The 14,961-nt window shown below is 45.2% G+C and overlaps 2 protein-coding genes across 4 annotated transcripts in view; one reads left to right on the top strand and one right to left on the bottom strand.

The window, feature by feature from the left end:
* LOC126919998 (Krueppel-like factor 6) overlaps positions 1-14,634 on the bottom strand; it is a 274,581-nt gene extending 259,947 nt beyond the window's left edge. For 2 of the 3 annotated variants that reach the window (XM_050729807.1, XM_050729796.1), the window contains exon 1: positions 13,214-14,634. In XM_050729807.1, coding sequence (XP_050585764.1) covers positions 13,214-13,315 — 102 coding nt within the window. In that variant the 5' untranslated portion in view covers positions 13,316-14,634. The remainder of the gene's footprint in view (positions 1-13,213) is intronic. The other variant, XM_050729787.1, reaches the window with a different exon arrangement.
* Positions 13,907-14,961, top strand: part of LOC126919967 (heat shock 70 kDa protein cognate 4-like) — a 58,070-nt gene continuing 57,015 nt past the window's right edge. Inside the window, exon 1 of the mRNA XM_050729774.1 lies at positions 13,907-14,042. The gene's annotated coding sequence lies outside the window, so the exon portion shown is untranslated. The remainder of the gene's footprint in view (positions 14,043-14,961) is intronic.

Here is a 14,961-nt window from a genome sequence, read left to right on the forward strand (position 1 = left end):
CGATTTTGTTCGAAGCTGTGTATCGCGTATCAACGAGACGAGCCTACGCAACGATGCACGCAAAAGGAGCTGACCAACTGCGAAACACGACAATTACGAATTTAAAGATGGTATCGGAGCACACCTGAGAAAGATACTCGCGCCAATAGCTTCTCTCGCGAACGCGCAACGTCGATACTTCCTCACCATCACGAGCAAGACCAACGATTACTCATCCGAGTTTCACCCAATTTGGCCTGCGCTTATGAAATATTAATAGATTCTGGTGAAACTTAATTTATTCCCCGAGACGAGTCACCGACACAATATCTAACCGGGCACGAGACTGTTGTCGAACGGTTTAACACGATATCCAGACTCGTCTCGTAGTTGTAAGTCCACAATGCTGTCCATCATCTCGCGTGACAAGAGAAATCATTGCTACGTGCGCGCGATCGTATAGTGGAACTGGTTACGCAGGATCGTTCCAGGACATCGAGGCTCGACTGAATTGCGGCGCGACAAGATCGATCCAATAATGCTTCGACAAATGTGTTGTTTGCGTTAGCTAAGTACACGCAAACCAGTGGCTCTCAAATTATAAGAAACGAATTCTTTCTTCACTTTCCACAATATACGAAGCAATTCATCAAAAATCTAAAATTGAGGTAGAATAAATCAATTTGTTCTACCGAGCGTCAAAATAACAATCAGGGCGCGAACATTTAAGAGTCATACTACATCATTGGTGTCGTGTATGACGTTCACGTATTGACTTATCACTCTCGGATCGCGTAATTGGCAAATGCGTTTTTTCAGCGATAATAGGAAAGATAAAGCGAGTTGCATGTTCTTTCGCAAAGACTAGAAAAGAGTGAATCTTCTGCGATCGTCACCATCGTCCGGCTCCTCGCTCGCCGTCACTGTTTATTAGCGAGATTTATCGAGCTCGCTACGCCCCGTAATAACACGGCACGCTGATTTATTCAGATTTCATTCATGAAATTACGCTTCTCCAGGCGTGTGTACACGCTCGTATAATATGCGTGCACATGTACAGATCGTGAGTCTTCGACGTAGCATCGCCACCACCACTATCACTGGTGCGGCGGCATCATAGCCGTCGCCATCGCCATCGCTGTGCACGCATAAGAGAAGAGGTAGCCGATCGTTCCGAGCTCAATAACTTTCAAACGCAGGACAGCTTTCCAATCTAGCTCATTAACATCAATGATGCTCCGTTACAACGCAGTGGCATGGCTCGAGAGCGGCCAGTGGCGCTCATACACCGCACCAGTCGGCCAATCAACGTCGACTACGTGGCCGCCACGGAAATTCAAGTATTGGATACGAAATCGATCGGCCGGATCGAGTTTTTCCTGCGTCCACCATGTTGATGTAAACAAATGTTGTTACGTGACGCGATGGCTCGTTTGATCGCTCGCAGTCGATTTAAGGTTAATGGATTAAGTAGCTCGAATTCAATCCGATCGAAAAACAAATTTATTGGCAATTATTTCGAGCCGGATCGTCGTACTGACTGGAGTCCCTATGTGGGAATGCTCAACGATCATAGGAAGAGAATAATAGATCACTCGCACAGATATTTAGACAACTTTGAAATATGTATTCCGCCAGGCTTTCTCCTCCCAACCATATTTTTTATACGGCCAACAGTTAAAAAGGTTTCGTGCCCAGCCATGGAATATTGCTAACAGATGCTGCACCGAAAATTCTAAACTTCTTTTTCGTACAGTAAAAATCTACGCGTGGGCGAGACCACGTTGCAGTCGGTGAATGTAGAGCGAAAATGAACTGCTACAATTAAGTTCATTCAACTCATGGCCGTTTACTACCGAGTAACAATTAACGCAATAATGTTCTACAAATATTCGTTAAACCCAACAGATGGCGAGCCAAAAGCGAGTCATCGTAAAAAACAAACCGTGTTGTATATCCAGAATAAACGAAATATGGTTTTCCTAGAAACACCCGTGAATAAAACAACGAAATCGGCACAACCGTTCAAACATCGAATTAATCAATGGCGCTGTCAAGCCAGTGTCAATATACGATTTCGAAGTGGTTCCTTAATATAATTTGAGTCAATGTCTCTTAGCTAACACTTGGAAACTTACACAATCCGTTTGTGGAATAAGCAAACACTCCATCTTTTATATTTATTCCCGCAAGGAGATACGCGGCCAACTCAAAGCTCGAATATATCTAGTAATACATCTTGAGGAGGAGAGGGTAAAACGTATGCCGTGCGTTTACCGGTACAGCTGTCGCGACGCGGAAGAAAAATTGCTGCTCTGGTCGGCGTGTAATTTTTACACGTCCTGGTCGGATCGAGAATTTTTGAAATTTCCAGGACGACCGTCGATCTTTTTCGCGACGACAGGATACACGGCTGGCGAATCTACGGACGGAATGCGTGCACGGCGTTGTAACGACGATTCACGGCGCGACGAGCAACCTTAATGTATTTACAGAGCTGAAACCCATTAACGCGTGTCTGCCAGTTGTTAACGGCGTGGCTGGTTGGCTGGCTGAACGAGCAGCCGACTTATCGTTTCGCTTCCGGCCGTGAGAACGCCGTTACGTTCCTCTGTACAGCTTAAGACGAGACTAACGATCAAGCCAACCACCTACCTCTCTCTTTCACCCTCTCTCCTGACGTGTTTGTCGTTTGACGTCCGGATTTTCACGTCGATCCGCTTACCGGCCGATCGACGACGAAATTTCGCGAGTAAGATCGATGCAAATGTCGCTGTGGATCCGCTTAACCGGTGCGACAGAGATGGATAAAACTGAGATAGAGGGACACGGGTGAGATAGCGGAGAAAATCGAGGGAAGAACTAGAAGAGAATAGAAGAGGGAAAGAACAGAGGGAGGGATTTTAATCCCGGCAGCCGAGCGAAATTTCCTGGAATCCAAATATCGGTCGTCGCGGCGCATCAATATTCATGATCTTGATATTACATTGAATCGAGTTTCGACAGGTTACGCAACGAAAGTAAAAATAACAGCTACGAAAGTAAAGAAGATACAATACGATATAGTCATTGCGTTTGAATCATCTATTAGGAGCGAGTACATATTATGTATCGTGAAAATAGCGTGTAACTGTTTGCACGACGATTTTTTTCGCGTAAAATACAGATCACTCGCAGCTGCAATAAACGGTATTCGAGCGAAGATGATTACTCGATGCTGATTCATCCAGTGCGAATTAAACAGCTTTATCGATCGGTCACACTGTATACCGGAATGCTTATCAATGAATCATAAAAATTCGGGGTAAACGTACTAGTTGCGTAGACGAGTCTATCAATCATACCAGTTACGCGTAGCACGGTCCATCAATCAAATCGCTATGGTATCGCTCGTTTCGTACCCTGGCATCTTCCTATTTATATTTTCACTCGGCTCGACGCGCCATCCAAGTTATCGATGCGTCCGCTCGAATCGATTCTCGATGGCAAATTTATCGTGAAATCGTGTCGTCGCGGATTATAAGGGAACATCCGGTTGCGGCAAGCGGGACGAAGAAAAAAAAAGATGATTATGATGCTGAAATACATACAGAAACGTGTCTTTGAAGCTTATCAAACGGATCCATTTGATCCAAACGAATCGACGTTCAAAACTAAAATCAGCGACAACTACGAGTACCTCGTCGAAACTTCACGTCTAATTGGAAAAAAGGTTCACCGGCATGCAGGTGTCTCTCTGTTAAGGTCAAATTTAAAACACGGCCACGTCTTCCATTAATCACCGAGAGCAGATATCCAATTAGTCTTGACGACGTTTTGGTAGTTAATACTTGAGAAATTACGAGGGAAAAAGTATCCTTGAATTAACAAGAACCGAGTAACCAACGAAATACCAATGTATAGCAGCGAGTAAAAGGTTCATCACGTTTTTCTGTTTTAAATTTCCCTTTCTTTTTTTAATGAACCAAACACCCTCGAACATGTTTCACGCTCGATAACTCAGGGGACGTTATCCGTGGGAAATTTCAATTATTCCGCCTAGACTCGCAAACGACGCGTTTAGAAACACGGACCGAAAGCGCCATTCTAAAGTTAGACGAGTCGCTGTTCTCCGAGCTCTAAGAATAACTTTACCGTGTCGTCCTGTAAACAAACAAAGACCATCTGACATGTTCCGAAGCTGAACATCATCACGCTGCAACTGCGAGCGCATATGTTCCGCACCGGGCATTCTATTGCGTTGCAGCAATTGCGCAATTTCACTGTGACGAGTGCGCGTTCACTTCTTTTCTGGCTCGTGGAAAATTTCATTTCAGCTACGATGTCGCGCTTCGATCATAAGTCCTCGATATTTCGCTTAACGTTATCGTATTCAAAATGTTTGATCCCCTAATGCTAGCTGCATGCAAAACGGTAAATGTTTAACTTGTAATGTTTCGCTCCCTATGGGGCTTTGGAAAGTCAAGCATTGTCCCTGACAACGTGCCCTTTAGAAAACACCATCTGTTACATTCCCCGAGATCGAGAATTTTAACCTGGGGTAGCTTGGGTAAACAAGAAATTGTACACTATCCTCCGAAATTGAGCGGCTCTTTACGGTTCTTCTGTTTGGACGTTAGCTAAATGGTTGACTTTTCAGGGCTAGACAAGAAAAAAAGGAAAGAATAGAAACTGAAGATCATATCGGTTTTAATGTATTGTCCGTAAATCCAGCGCGTCTAACTGGTGTTGTTTTCATGGGTAATTTGCAACCAACAGCTAATCGAGTAACAGAGTGATTCTAATAACGTTTACTTACTTACACGCGCTATCCGATATTTCCATTTTTATTTAAAACGCGTGTCTTAACGCTTGCTGTGGAATTACGATATTTGCACGTTGCAAATCAAACGAGGAAGACCTTCAACGAGGAATGAAAACGTCAACGTTTTCAAAAATAATTACTTCAACCTCGATTCGTTTTACAAGCCAGTCCACGGTAATTGCCCGAGGACGTCTCCGATGGCATTCGTCTACAAATTTTATCACCTCGAGTACACGTTGACGTAAGATCCCGAAAATTCCTGAGCATCGATCGCGGCACGTTTTATCGCCGACGATATAGCCGCGCCAACGTTTCCAACGTTTATAACGATCAACAGCTGTCAACAGGCTTAAATGTCGACGAAGCGAACGTTAAAAAATAACTATAAAACGATGAGAGTCCTGTATGCGGGATTGTCACGCGCTATTGTTGTCTACCGTTCGACGCGTAAGAGGACAGTGAGGCTGGAACAATATAACAATAGAACACAGCGAGGCAATGATCGTGACCACTGTGCACGATGCACTGCTTTCCAGCTACAGAAGGAATGGATAGCTTTTCCACAGAAACCTCCGCGACGATTGATTACATGCAGCTAACAACGCAACCATGCAAGTGGCTTAACGAGTCGGGTTAAGAAGCTATAAAAAGACTAAAACATCGGTTTATAACGAGACGAGCGATATTACAACTAAAAGCGGGAGATATATAAACATGGAAAGTAAAGGTAATCGTCTTGGTGGTCACGCTATCTTATCTAATTGTCTTCTTTGGCTTCTTCAAAGACCAATCTTAATTGATCGCAACAATAAGTCGCACTTACTAACTCATCGCGTCAATGATTCCATTACGCGAGCTTCGAAAATTTATTAACCAAACAGAAGGAAGGCACGAACGGGACGAGAACATTTTACCAGCTATCACGGCTTTATCGGAAGCAGCTTTTTTTTATCTATGAGACGTAATTAAGACTCGATAATTTATCGCACCATTCGGCGACAAGCAAGTAATCGGTAATCGAGAGAACATATTTTTTTTATCGCTTCGTTTTTCTCACATTTCCACTGATGCGCTAATATCCAACATTTCGAGCAAGGGCTTTGATAAATTTTAATAGGATTATATGTCTTTTCGCCGCAAATGTACGCGCACGTCGAACAAAACGGCCACAAAATTTGTCTGACCGATCAAACCGACGGACCGAATGACGGATAAAGGGGCGAGGAGAGGAAGACCAATTTGTTTTTATCGGTCCTTTGTTTCTCTCTTCGGTTTTGTAGCCCCAGTCCTCTGCTGCCGCCCTCTTTCCGCTCTTCCACCCTTGTCCCCGTTGATTTAGCTTGCAGCAGTTCGATACAAGCGCCGGTTCACGCAAAGCACGTTAATTCGACCGTGACTATCTACGCAAATTTTCCTCGACCGATTGTGCCTTCGACACAAAATGGTCAACTATTAACACGCGACGAGACTGCGCTTGTCTCCTAGTCAGCCGTTTTGTATCATTGCGTCTGATATACTAATAACGATAAGCTCGATGAATCAGAATGGCCAGACAATGCACGCTACTTCCACCATCCATTAAATTTTGTACGTTCATTGTCATTCACCCACAACATGAATCACCTTATCGAAATTATTCGATTCAAATACTAAAGCGAATGTCACAACTTTCATTTGTTTCCTTCGTCCCGAATAGAAGTTTGGTCATCGAAGATACGAGTTCCGTACGTTCACCCCGCCTCGGAGGATACCGCGAGTTACGCAAAGCCTCGCAGCATCTCGATCAGAAACACGAGGCGTAGATTTCCGAGACGCGGCCAACATCCTTCCACAACGTCTGGTCTACTACGTGTACCATGTGTATACCGACCGGTTTGATCGGCTGTGTCGCCTTTTTCTGTCGGCTTTCCCAAGCGTTTCTCTTGTCTCTTTCTCCTCCATTGCTATCTACTCTCTACAAACGAACTCTCGTACTTGTCCCGTATACGCGCGATTCTCTTCCCGCGTTTCCGGTTTCCAGCACTTCGCAATTGACCCCCGCGACCCGGATGGCAAGATTAAACGCGAACAAATCTCTCCTGTTCCCTCTCGTCTCGCCACGACATTTTACTCCCTTTCTCTTCGTCGTTTACTCCGGATATCGTGCAACGCATCTACCAACGCCGTACCGTCGCGGTAATAAGTTATATAGGTGGAGTTCGATTAACTCTGTGGTGACCCTCAATAAAATTAGGGGAACACAGGCTGACCGAATTGATAAATGCTTTAACTCGGTGTTCTCGCCTAGCGCCACGGCGTTAATGAGATTTAACGAGGACGCTCCCGAGAAGTCGCGGGGCGCAAACACGACCGCGAGCGACAGGATCCATTCTGGTACGCGAGAGAAACGGTGAAACGCGTGGCGTGCCATCGCAGTGAGCACACCGACAGAAACTCAGAAATAAACCATCGTGGTTCGCTTTATCCCGACTCTCTTCGTTTGAAACGAAACGCGCTCGTACCGTGTCCCCCACGAAACGGAACAGGAACGAGGGATAAGCGCGATTGTACCGTAACTACCGCGAGAACATCCTGCGTTCGAGGTTTTCACGGGACGCATCGATATTTCCCATGCATCGCGAGTAGGTAGGCAGATTTTGCCCGACCCTCTGTGAACGTTCGCTCGCGACTAAACGGTGTAAAGCTTCCACCGAATTTTTCAGCCGATCGAGTTTGTTCGATAACCAACGTGTGTGGTTACACGACCCAGGGAAATACGGTAGACTTGGAAGAGATATTGAATCGACTGGTGGTGACTCGCGCAGTTCCTCGAATCGATTATCAAACAGCAACGATAGCGCGGAGCGTAGAAATTACGATAGTTTGGCAAGCGACACCGGGTTCGAAGAAAACGCAGCAGCTAGCGTGGTTAGGAAAGAAGGTTGCGCCATCGAAGGTTAACAATGCCACGTTCCGTAGCCACGGCTACAATGGCATCTTTCGCATCACTCACATTGCGAGCCATTGTACCGGGAAAACCATTGTTTCTCGTCCCATTGCGCGCATCGGCGGCCTAAAGGTAGGGGAGAGGGAGAGGGGAAAGAGAGATCGAGGGTGGAAACGGGGGCGGTGGGGTTGGAATACGAACGGGACAGACTCGCGTACCAACGGCCCGTGTTCGAGACAAAAGAGTTACGTCAGGCCCATTCACCCAAAACGCCTTTGTGCGTTCGGATATTCTTATTTCAATGCCAACAAGAGGAACGGAACAGAGGAGACGCTGCAAGAGGAGTATCGGTATACACCGACACTCGGTCAAGTCACTCAGTCGTGTGCCGTTTAAAGCCGCTCGGAGATTTGCTCTTTTCTCTATCCATTCGGGAATATATCGCGCGCACGAGAGCCACCGAAAGAATCAAGAGAAAATCACGGTGAAAGAGTGCGAAATATTACGAAACTCCCGGTCCTCATCCAAACGGGAACGTGTTTGGAAAATCTACTGTTTACCGATGAAACCGACTCGCGTATCGTTCCATTTCGTTCGGGGATTTCGGTACTTTCTACTTAAAAAAAATATATAAGTATATATGGATGTACAGCCGTGTACGCGCGTACCCAGTTTTTGAATTTCGCTCGGACGATAAGCGGGAAATAAATATGCAGAGCTATTTCCTTGTTGTCTCGATACGGTCGCATCGTCTACCTTATCGTTCGAGCTTTCACGATGAAAACACGGATCGCGAACAACCAGTGGGAAAGCGACTCGACCACCTCAGGTTTCTCGCAATTACCGACTGCCCGGAAAAATCGAAACCGTATTAAATGCTGTGTAAAAAAAGAAGAAGCCGCGATGAGATATACAATTAATGAATTTCTGAAGCGTTGCTCATTACAGTATTACCGTGTGATCCTGTAATGTGCACCTGCGAAGCATGTCGAATATTTCACTGATTTTCATGCGTTCCGAGTCCTCGTGCCTTGTTAAAAAACACATCACACACGAGGACGCGCGTCCTGTATTCCTCGTTACGAGCGGCATCGTGCGTTCGTGATTTCAGAGAGATAATGAATCATCCGCATACCTTCCAACTTGGAAAATACATCTATAAAATGCGGCAAAACAAGAAAATGGCAAGAATGATTCCTTCCATTTCAACGGAGAATTATTGAAGTAAGGGAGATATATCGCGCAAACGACAAACGCGATGATTCACTGGAATGTTTATCACATAGCAAAGCACGCGACGCATAGAGTTACACGAATATCTTCCTCGATACGTTCCTCCGTCTATTCAACGTTCACAATAACTCGAGAGGAGATGCAACAAATTTTCAATCTCGCACGTGCAGCAATGCTACAGCGCAGCGCTCGGTTATTTATGCGCTTGTCTATAAAATTCGAAGCTCGCGAGGGAAGCGATACACGTCCGGGTGAAAGTCGTGCAAAAGAAACTCTCACGAAATTCTCGATAGATAAGCGAATGCGACCAAAGGACGAGGAGGAACAGAATCAACGGGGCGGAGGGAATGGAAAAGAGAAACGGAGCGAGATTGTCGTCGGCAATGCACACGACACATGGCAGAATTGTGAAACGTACGTGTACCGATACACACGCCGTAAAATATCGCGTTGAGTCGAGTGTGTCGTAATACGCGACACGAAGTGGAAGCTCCAACCTATGTATAAGGAGAAAACAAAAATATCACCGATGCCGCGCAGCGGCTGTCACGAGCGTATAATTCATGCGAGCAAAAGTTCTGTGGCTCGCGGTCCGCCGCGGTTCTCGCGCGAATCGTTCGAGCTTTCACGCGTGTGTCGTAAAACACGAAGCTCACTAGCAACACAACATCGTTTTGAAGGCGACGATATTGTGTACACGTCGGTAAACAAGTGAGTACGAGACGAGGAAAAACCAATAGATGTTGGTGCATATCGGACGACGTGACCAACTCGATGCGTATCATGGCAGCGAAATGAAAAGGTACATATATAGAAAAAAGAGAGAAAGAGAGAGCGAAAAAGTTACGTTCAATTGCGATTTACAACGAGATCGAATCAAGGCAATTCGAAACGAGGCAAAATTCAATCGAAAATATTACAAGCACAACTGCTATCCGGCAGGAAATTTTAATTCGCGATTTTGATTCACGCATGACAATATCGTATCCCGTATTAATCGAGGAAGCGAGAGCAATGTTGCAGCAGTGAAAATATTTGTACGCACGGCAATGCACGCGATCCGCCTAACGATCAATTATTCAATCTGCTGAATTATTTACGAAAAAATATTTTCCGTTTCGCGAGTAGAAGCGGAGGGAGAATGGTTGGTTGGTTCATAAACGAGCATACGCATATTAGAGGCCTCAGGATCCGCTTAGCGTATCGGGAATGAATAATTCATCGTGACTTGATACGTAGGATGTATTTCAGTAATTGCATCAGGTGTTAGATGAAAGGAAACTTCAACAAGGTCGCTTGACACCTTACACTGGCTATTTTTAACATCAATTCCTTTTTTCCCCGCTCATCATTGTTGGCTTGGACAATTATCGTAATTAGCTACATTAATTGGCAGCGTTCTAGGAATTATCGCTTAAAAACGGTATTCAAATACCAACAACTGATCGATGTTGCGTTTCATCTCTTAATCCAATTCCACGATGGAAAACTACCAAACATTTCTTGTCTTTGTGTCTTCTGATGTTTGTTCGACACAGCGGATATCTTGTAACAATTTATAATAATAGCAAGCAATTTACGTTAATTACGAGGAAACTCGAAATCAACGAATCAGAAAAATATCCATGTATAACTGAGTTTGTAACGAGCAGACGAGCTTCTCGGAGTGCGACGCGATCGAATTTTCGCACAGACGGGCATTATCGTCTATCTCGCGCTATTTCGCGAAATTCCTTGGTCGTCTGGTTCACGCCAAAATTCGGCCAAGTTACATCAGTTCTGACGGCGTCGCGCGTCAGAGCCTCGCTTCCTCGCCAACGACAATAATTGCTGGCGAAACTGGATCGTGTAAAGTTGGGAATACAAGAATATACAACAGAGCACCTGTCGAATCGCATTATCGGTCACGCGACCAACGCCGTCGCGTTGTCGATGTGACCCAACCATCTGTTCGCCTATCGAATGACGCTGTCCATGTACATCAGTGCGTACCTCGTAAAAACGGTGCCGATGCTGGTTACAAAACTAGCGTTACTTTCGGCAAATATCGCCATGAGACCAAGTTTTATACCGGCTAGTAGTTACGTATAGCACAAGGACGGAGGTTCGCGAATCCGGTTTTAGAAAGAACAAACACACGGCCCAGGAGTAATGAGATCAGTTGCTGGAACAACGAACTAATCTACATGCATCCTATTCTCTGTTCGTTCGATAAAGTAGATACGCGAAATAACTCCGAAGCTATTCGAGTATTGTCGGATGCAAAAATAGAGTCAGAGACCAAGAGACTGAGCATGATTAAATAGATGGTATTTCTTTCTTTGACCGACGTTTCGCTTACTCTCCAAACACGAGAGATACCGCGGAGTGTAGAAAGCCGGAGAAATTCCATTTAAAATAGTGGCCACTTCCGACAAATTCGATTTCAGCAGCGAGGCGAATAAAGTCGCGGTAAAAGGAACTAGACACGAGGTAAATTAATGCAATCAGAAAGATCGTAATTGAGGAGGACAACGGGGACCCGATGAGGGAGCTGTGGCCGATCTCGGGAACAGGACGATATTGCTTGCTCCTAGCTAGCTAGCGTGACGTATTTCTTGGTCGATAATAAAAACACTCGATCGTACGGGTAATTAACGAGAAAGAGAAGAAAGCGACTAAAGTGCCGGTCGGTTTTCAGTTGGAAACCCTTCGAGACGTTCAATTAGGCACCGCGCCAAACTAGACCCGACCCAACAATGTTGCGCAGGTCAAATGTCGAGTACCAAGCGACAAACCGAGATTTCCTCGCCATAAATTTCACCACGCGACCTAATCATCGAATACGCCATCGGCAATTAAAAGAACGACAATTAAAATGTACTACTTAAATGACCAGAGATAAAATCAAAAGTACGAAATTACGAAAGGTAAATAAAAGGAAAGGAGGATTCGCTGACTTTTTTAAAATTCCTCGAATAGCACATCGATTTCGATAAGAAATAATACATTACGAATTTTTGTGGTTAAAATGCGTGATATTTAATTAAAAAGATAGATAGACAGATAGATACATAAATAGATACATAGATAGATAGATAGATAGAGAGATAGATAGAGAGAGAGAAAGAGAGAGAGAGAGAGAGATGTGTATAGTTTGTGTGAAATATCAAGCAAAGGTTAAAAAGTATGCATATATATTGCTCAGCTAATGTCAATGTATATTACGGAAATTTTTAGAATTTTAATTCACCAATAAAAAGTCGTTTGGTTGGACTACAGATCAAGAAATATCGCGGATAGTATATTTGCGTTTGATGAAATAGTTCTTTAATTATTAGAATACTTGAACTCCTTCCGCTAGATATATATATATTGAACTTGGTTTTATTCGTTAAGAAAAACAGTTATAGCCAATACTAATGGAATCTTCGCTCTCTCTATTTTCTTACGTGTATTTTAAAACAACCTGTACGACGACGGTGACCTAAAATAAGATAGAAAAAAAGGCTGGAAATTCCAGAGAATCGCGATGTTAGCGAACCGTTAAAGCAACACGCAACGCGAACTTACGGCGCTACCAATGACGTCACGCGTACTATTTTAACGAAGCGAGGAAACTGTTGTACTCCGGCTGAGATATTGAATGGGGAACAAGTACGTCCCTCCTGCCTTCACCGACCACTGGAAGGTCATTGCACACTCGTAAACAAACAGGACGCGCCGTCTATAGTACGCTCGGCCGCGTCACTGAACGTACACACCGATCTAATACCACGGCTCAAGGTCGTCCCGTCATAATAGCCCGCTGCATATCGATAATCGATTTAAACGGAGTCCGACCAAAAAATGGCCAGAGAAACCAAACTTCTCGGAGATTAGTCGTAAATTCAAATTTTACGAAAAAAGATGGCGACATAACTGTTCACGAACGAATTTATTGAAATTTTCAAATGTAGTAAAAGATACAGACAAGAAACGGACAAGAAACGGACGAAGTTATCTAGCGTGTAATTGAATTCACGTGCGTCAGTGAACTCGATGGACAACGACACGCGTTACTTACTACGTTGACCGTTAGAAATTCAAATATGGCGGTCGAGGTTACAAGCGCCTTTTCGCGTTCGAAATTCACGGCCGCTGTTTGAACTTGTTCGTACGATGTAACGCTAGACGCTAGGTTTTGACTTATTACTCCGTTCTCTTTTAATGAGAAAGTAGTAACTGACATCTATAAGGCAGGACAACGAATTTACGAGGTGGTATGAATTCAAATGTAGAAGCATTCTTACCTGTTGCCAATGATCCTCGAGCGATGGCTGGGCCGAAAAGTATCCGGTGTCGTGTATATCTTGCAACTCCCTAAATATGTTCCCACTCGGCAGGATATCCATGGTTACGCCGGTGATCCGTTCGTAACTGGCTTCGGCACAAAAAAAGAAACCGACTCCCTCGAACCAAACGAAACCAACAAGAAGATATAAACAAACAACAAAACTCTGATTTGCTATACTCGTATACGGAGGACTTAGATGGTAATGGTGCCCGGTCACTAACTGCACGCCGATACGCGGCTCGCGATTCTAACGCACGCACGTACACGCAGCAGGTAGTGGCACGCACACGTGCTTATCATCGAAGAAGCACCGACGGTTACGACGTCACCGTAGTAGGATGACCGACAGAGACCGATACGGAGCGAGAGAAGCGAGATTTACAGACAAATGACTTCTGTGGTCAAGACGAGGGGAAGACCGGCTAATCGCTTCCTTTTTCCGCGCCCGCACAAACACCAACGAACACTTTTGGCTCGTATACTCAGCGAGTGGAATATCTGATTGCACTACCGGCGTTCTACTGTTGCTGCCACCACGGCGCTGTGCTGCGTTGGTACAGTCGTCGAAAAGAAAGCGGCACGCGACGCACTGCACGATCTCTGCAGCCAAGGAAATAACTCACTGCAACGCCGTTGCTTGTGCAGATCGACGTTCTGTCTGTTCTTGATAACGTCGCGTACACGAGACACGCGCGACAGCATCCATCATACGTGGAACGTGACGACGAGGAACCTTGTAACCACGAACGACGAAACGTCAAAGCGCCGGCACGAGTCACGACCCGGTATGTGTTCGAATCATTCGGCTTCTCACTTTATACTCCCAAAATCTCTCTCTCTCTCTCTCTCTCTCTCTCTCTCTCTCTATCTATCTATCTATCTCTCTTGTTCACTCGTTATACGTTTGCTTCGATCGTTCAATACTCTCTGTCGATTTCTTTTCCTCTCTTACTTCTTTCCTTTCTTGTTCTTTACCACTCTATCTCTTTCTTTCGTTCTCGCTACGACGCGAAATTGGAGCTAACCACTGTCGACGTTCTATATTCACTGGCCTTCCTTCTCTCTCGTTCTTTTTGCTCCGGTAACTCGTGTACATATACACTTTGGCGAGGAACACACGCGGCTCGGCCGTCACCTACCGGCTTTTTTCCCGCGACACTTGCGGACGTGGCGTCGTGTCACCGTATTCAATCGCGCCGGTCACAACGATCACGAGCTAGATACACGTCGCTGGGGATGAACAACGAAGAAACACCTACAAGATATTTAACACTCCGCAAGGAGCAACGATATCCCCAACGGCTAATGCGTACAGACTCTTCCGCGCGAGCGCCGAAGAGTGACTGACGTTCCCTTGCCATAACTGTACGCGAGGAGGGCCGAACTCGGCCGAGTTGTACCGAACGCGCGCTCGGTGCCGGCGACGCGTTATCACGGCCGGCGACCGCTTCGCGTCGTGGCAGCACCGCTCGGTGGCGTCGCGACGCCGTTTCCCTTGCCTTTTACATCGCCTTTTCTTTCGCATCCACCTATCTTTGACTCGCGTGCCATTTTCTTACAAAATATCCTACAACGAAACGATCGGTATTATGGTTCCAGCAGAAAAGTCTTTAAGAGGAAATTGCTTTGTGCGTGGTAACGTAAATTAAGTTATTCCTTTTTTTGTTTTCCTTTCTATTATACACGCATTCCAATTGCTATACT

This window comes from Bombus affinis, chromosome 1 (assembly GCF_024516045.1).
Source record: "Bombus affinis isolate iyBomAffi1 chromosome 1, iyBomAffi1.2, whole genome shotgun sequence".
Taxonomy (NCBI): Eukaryota; Metazoa; Arthropoda; class Insecta; order Hymenoptera; family Apidae; genus Bombus; species Bombus affinis.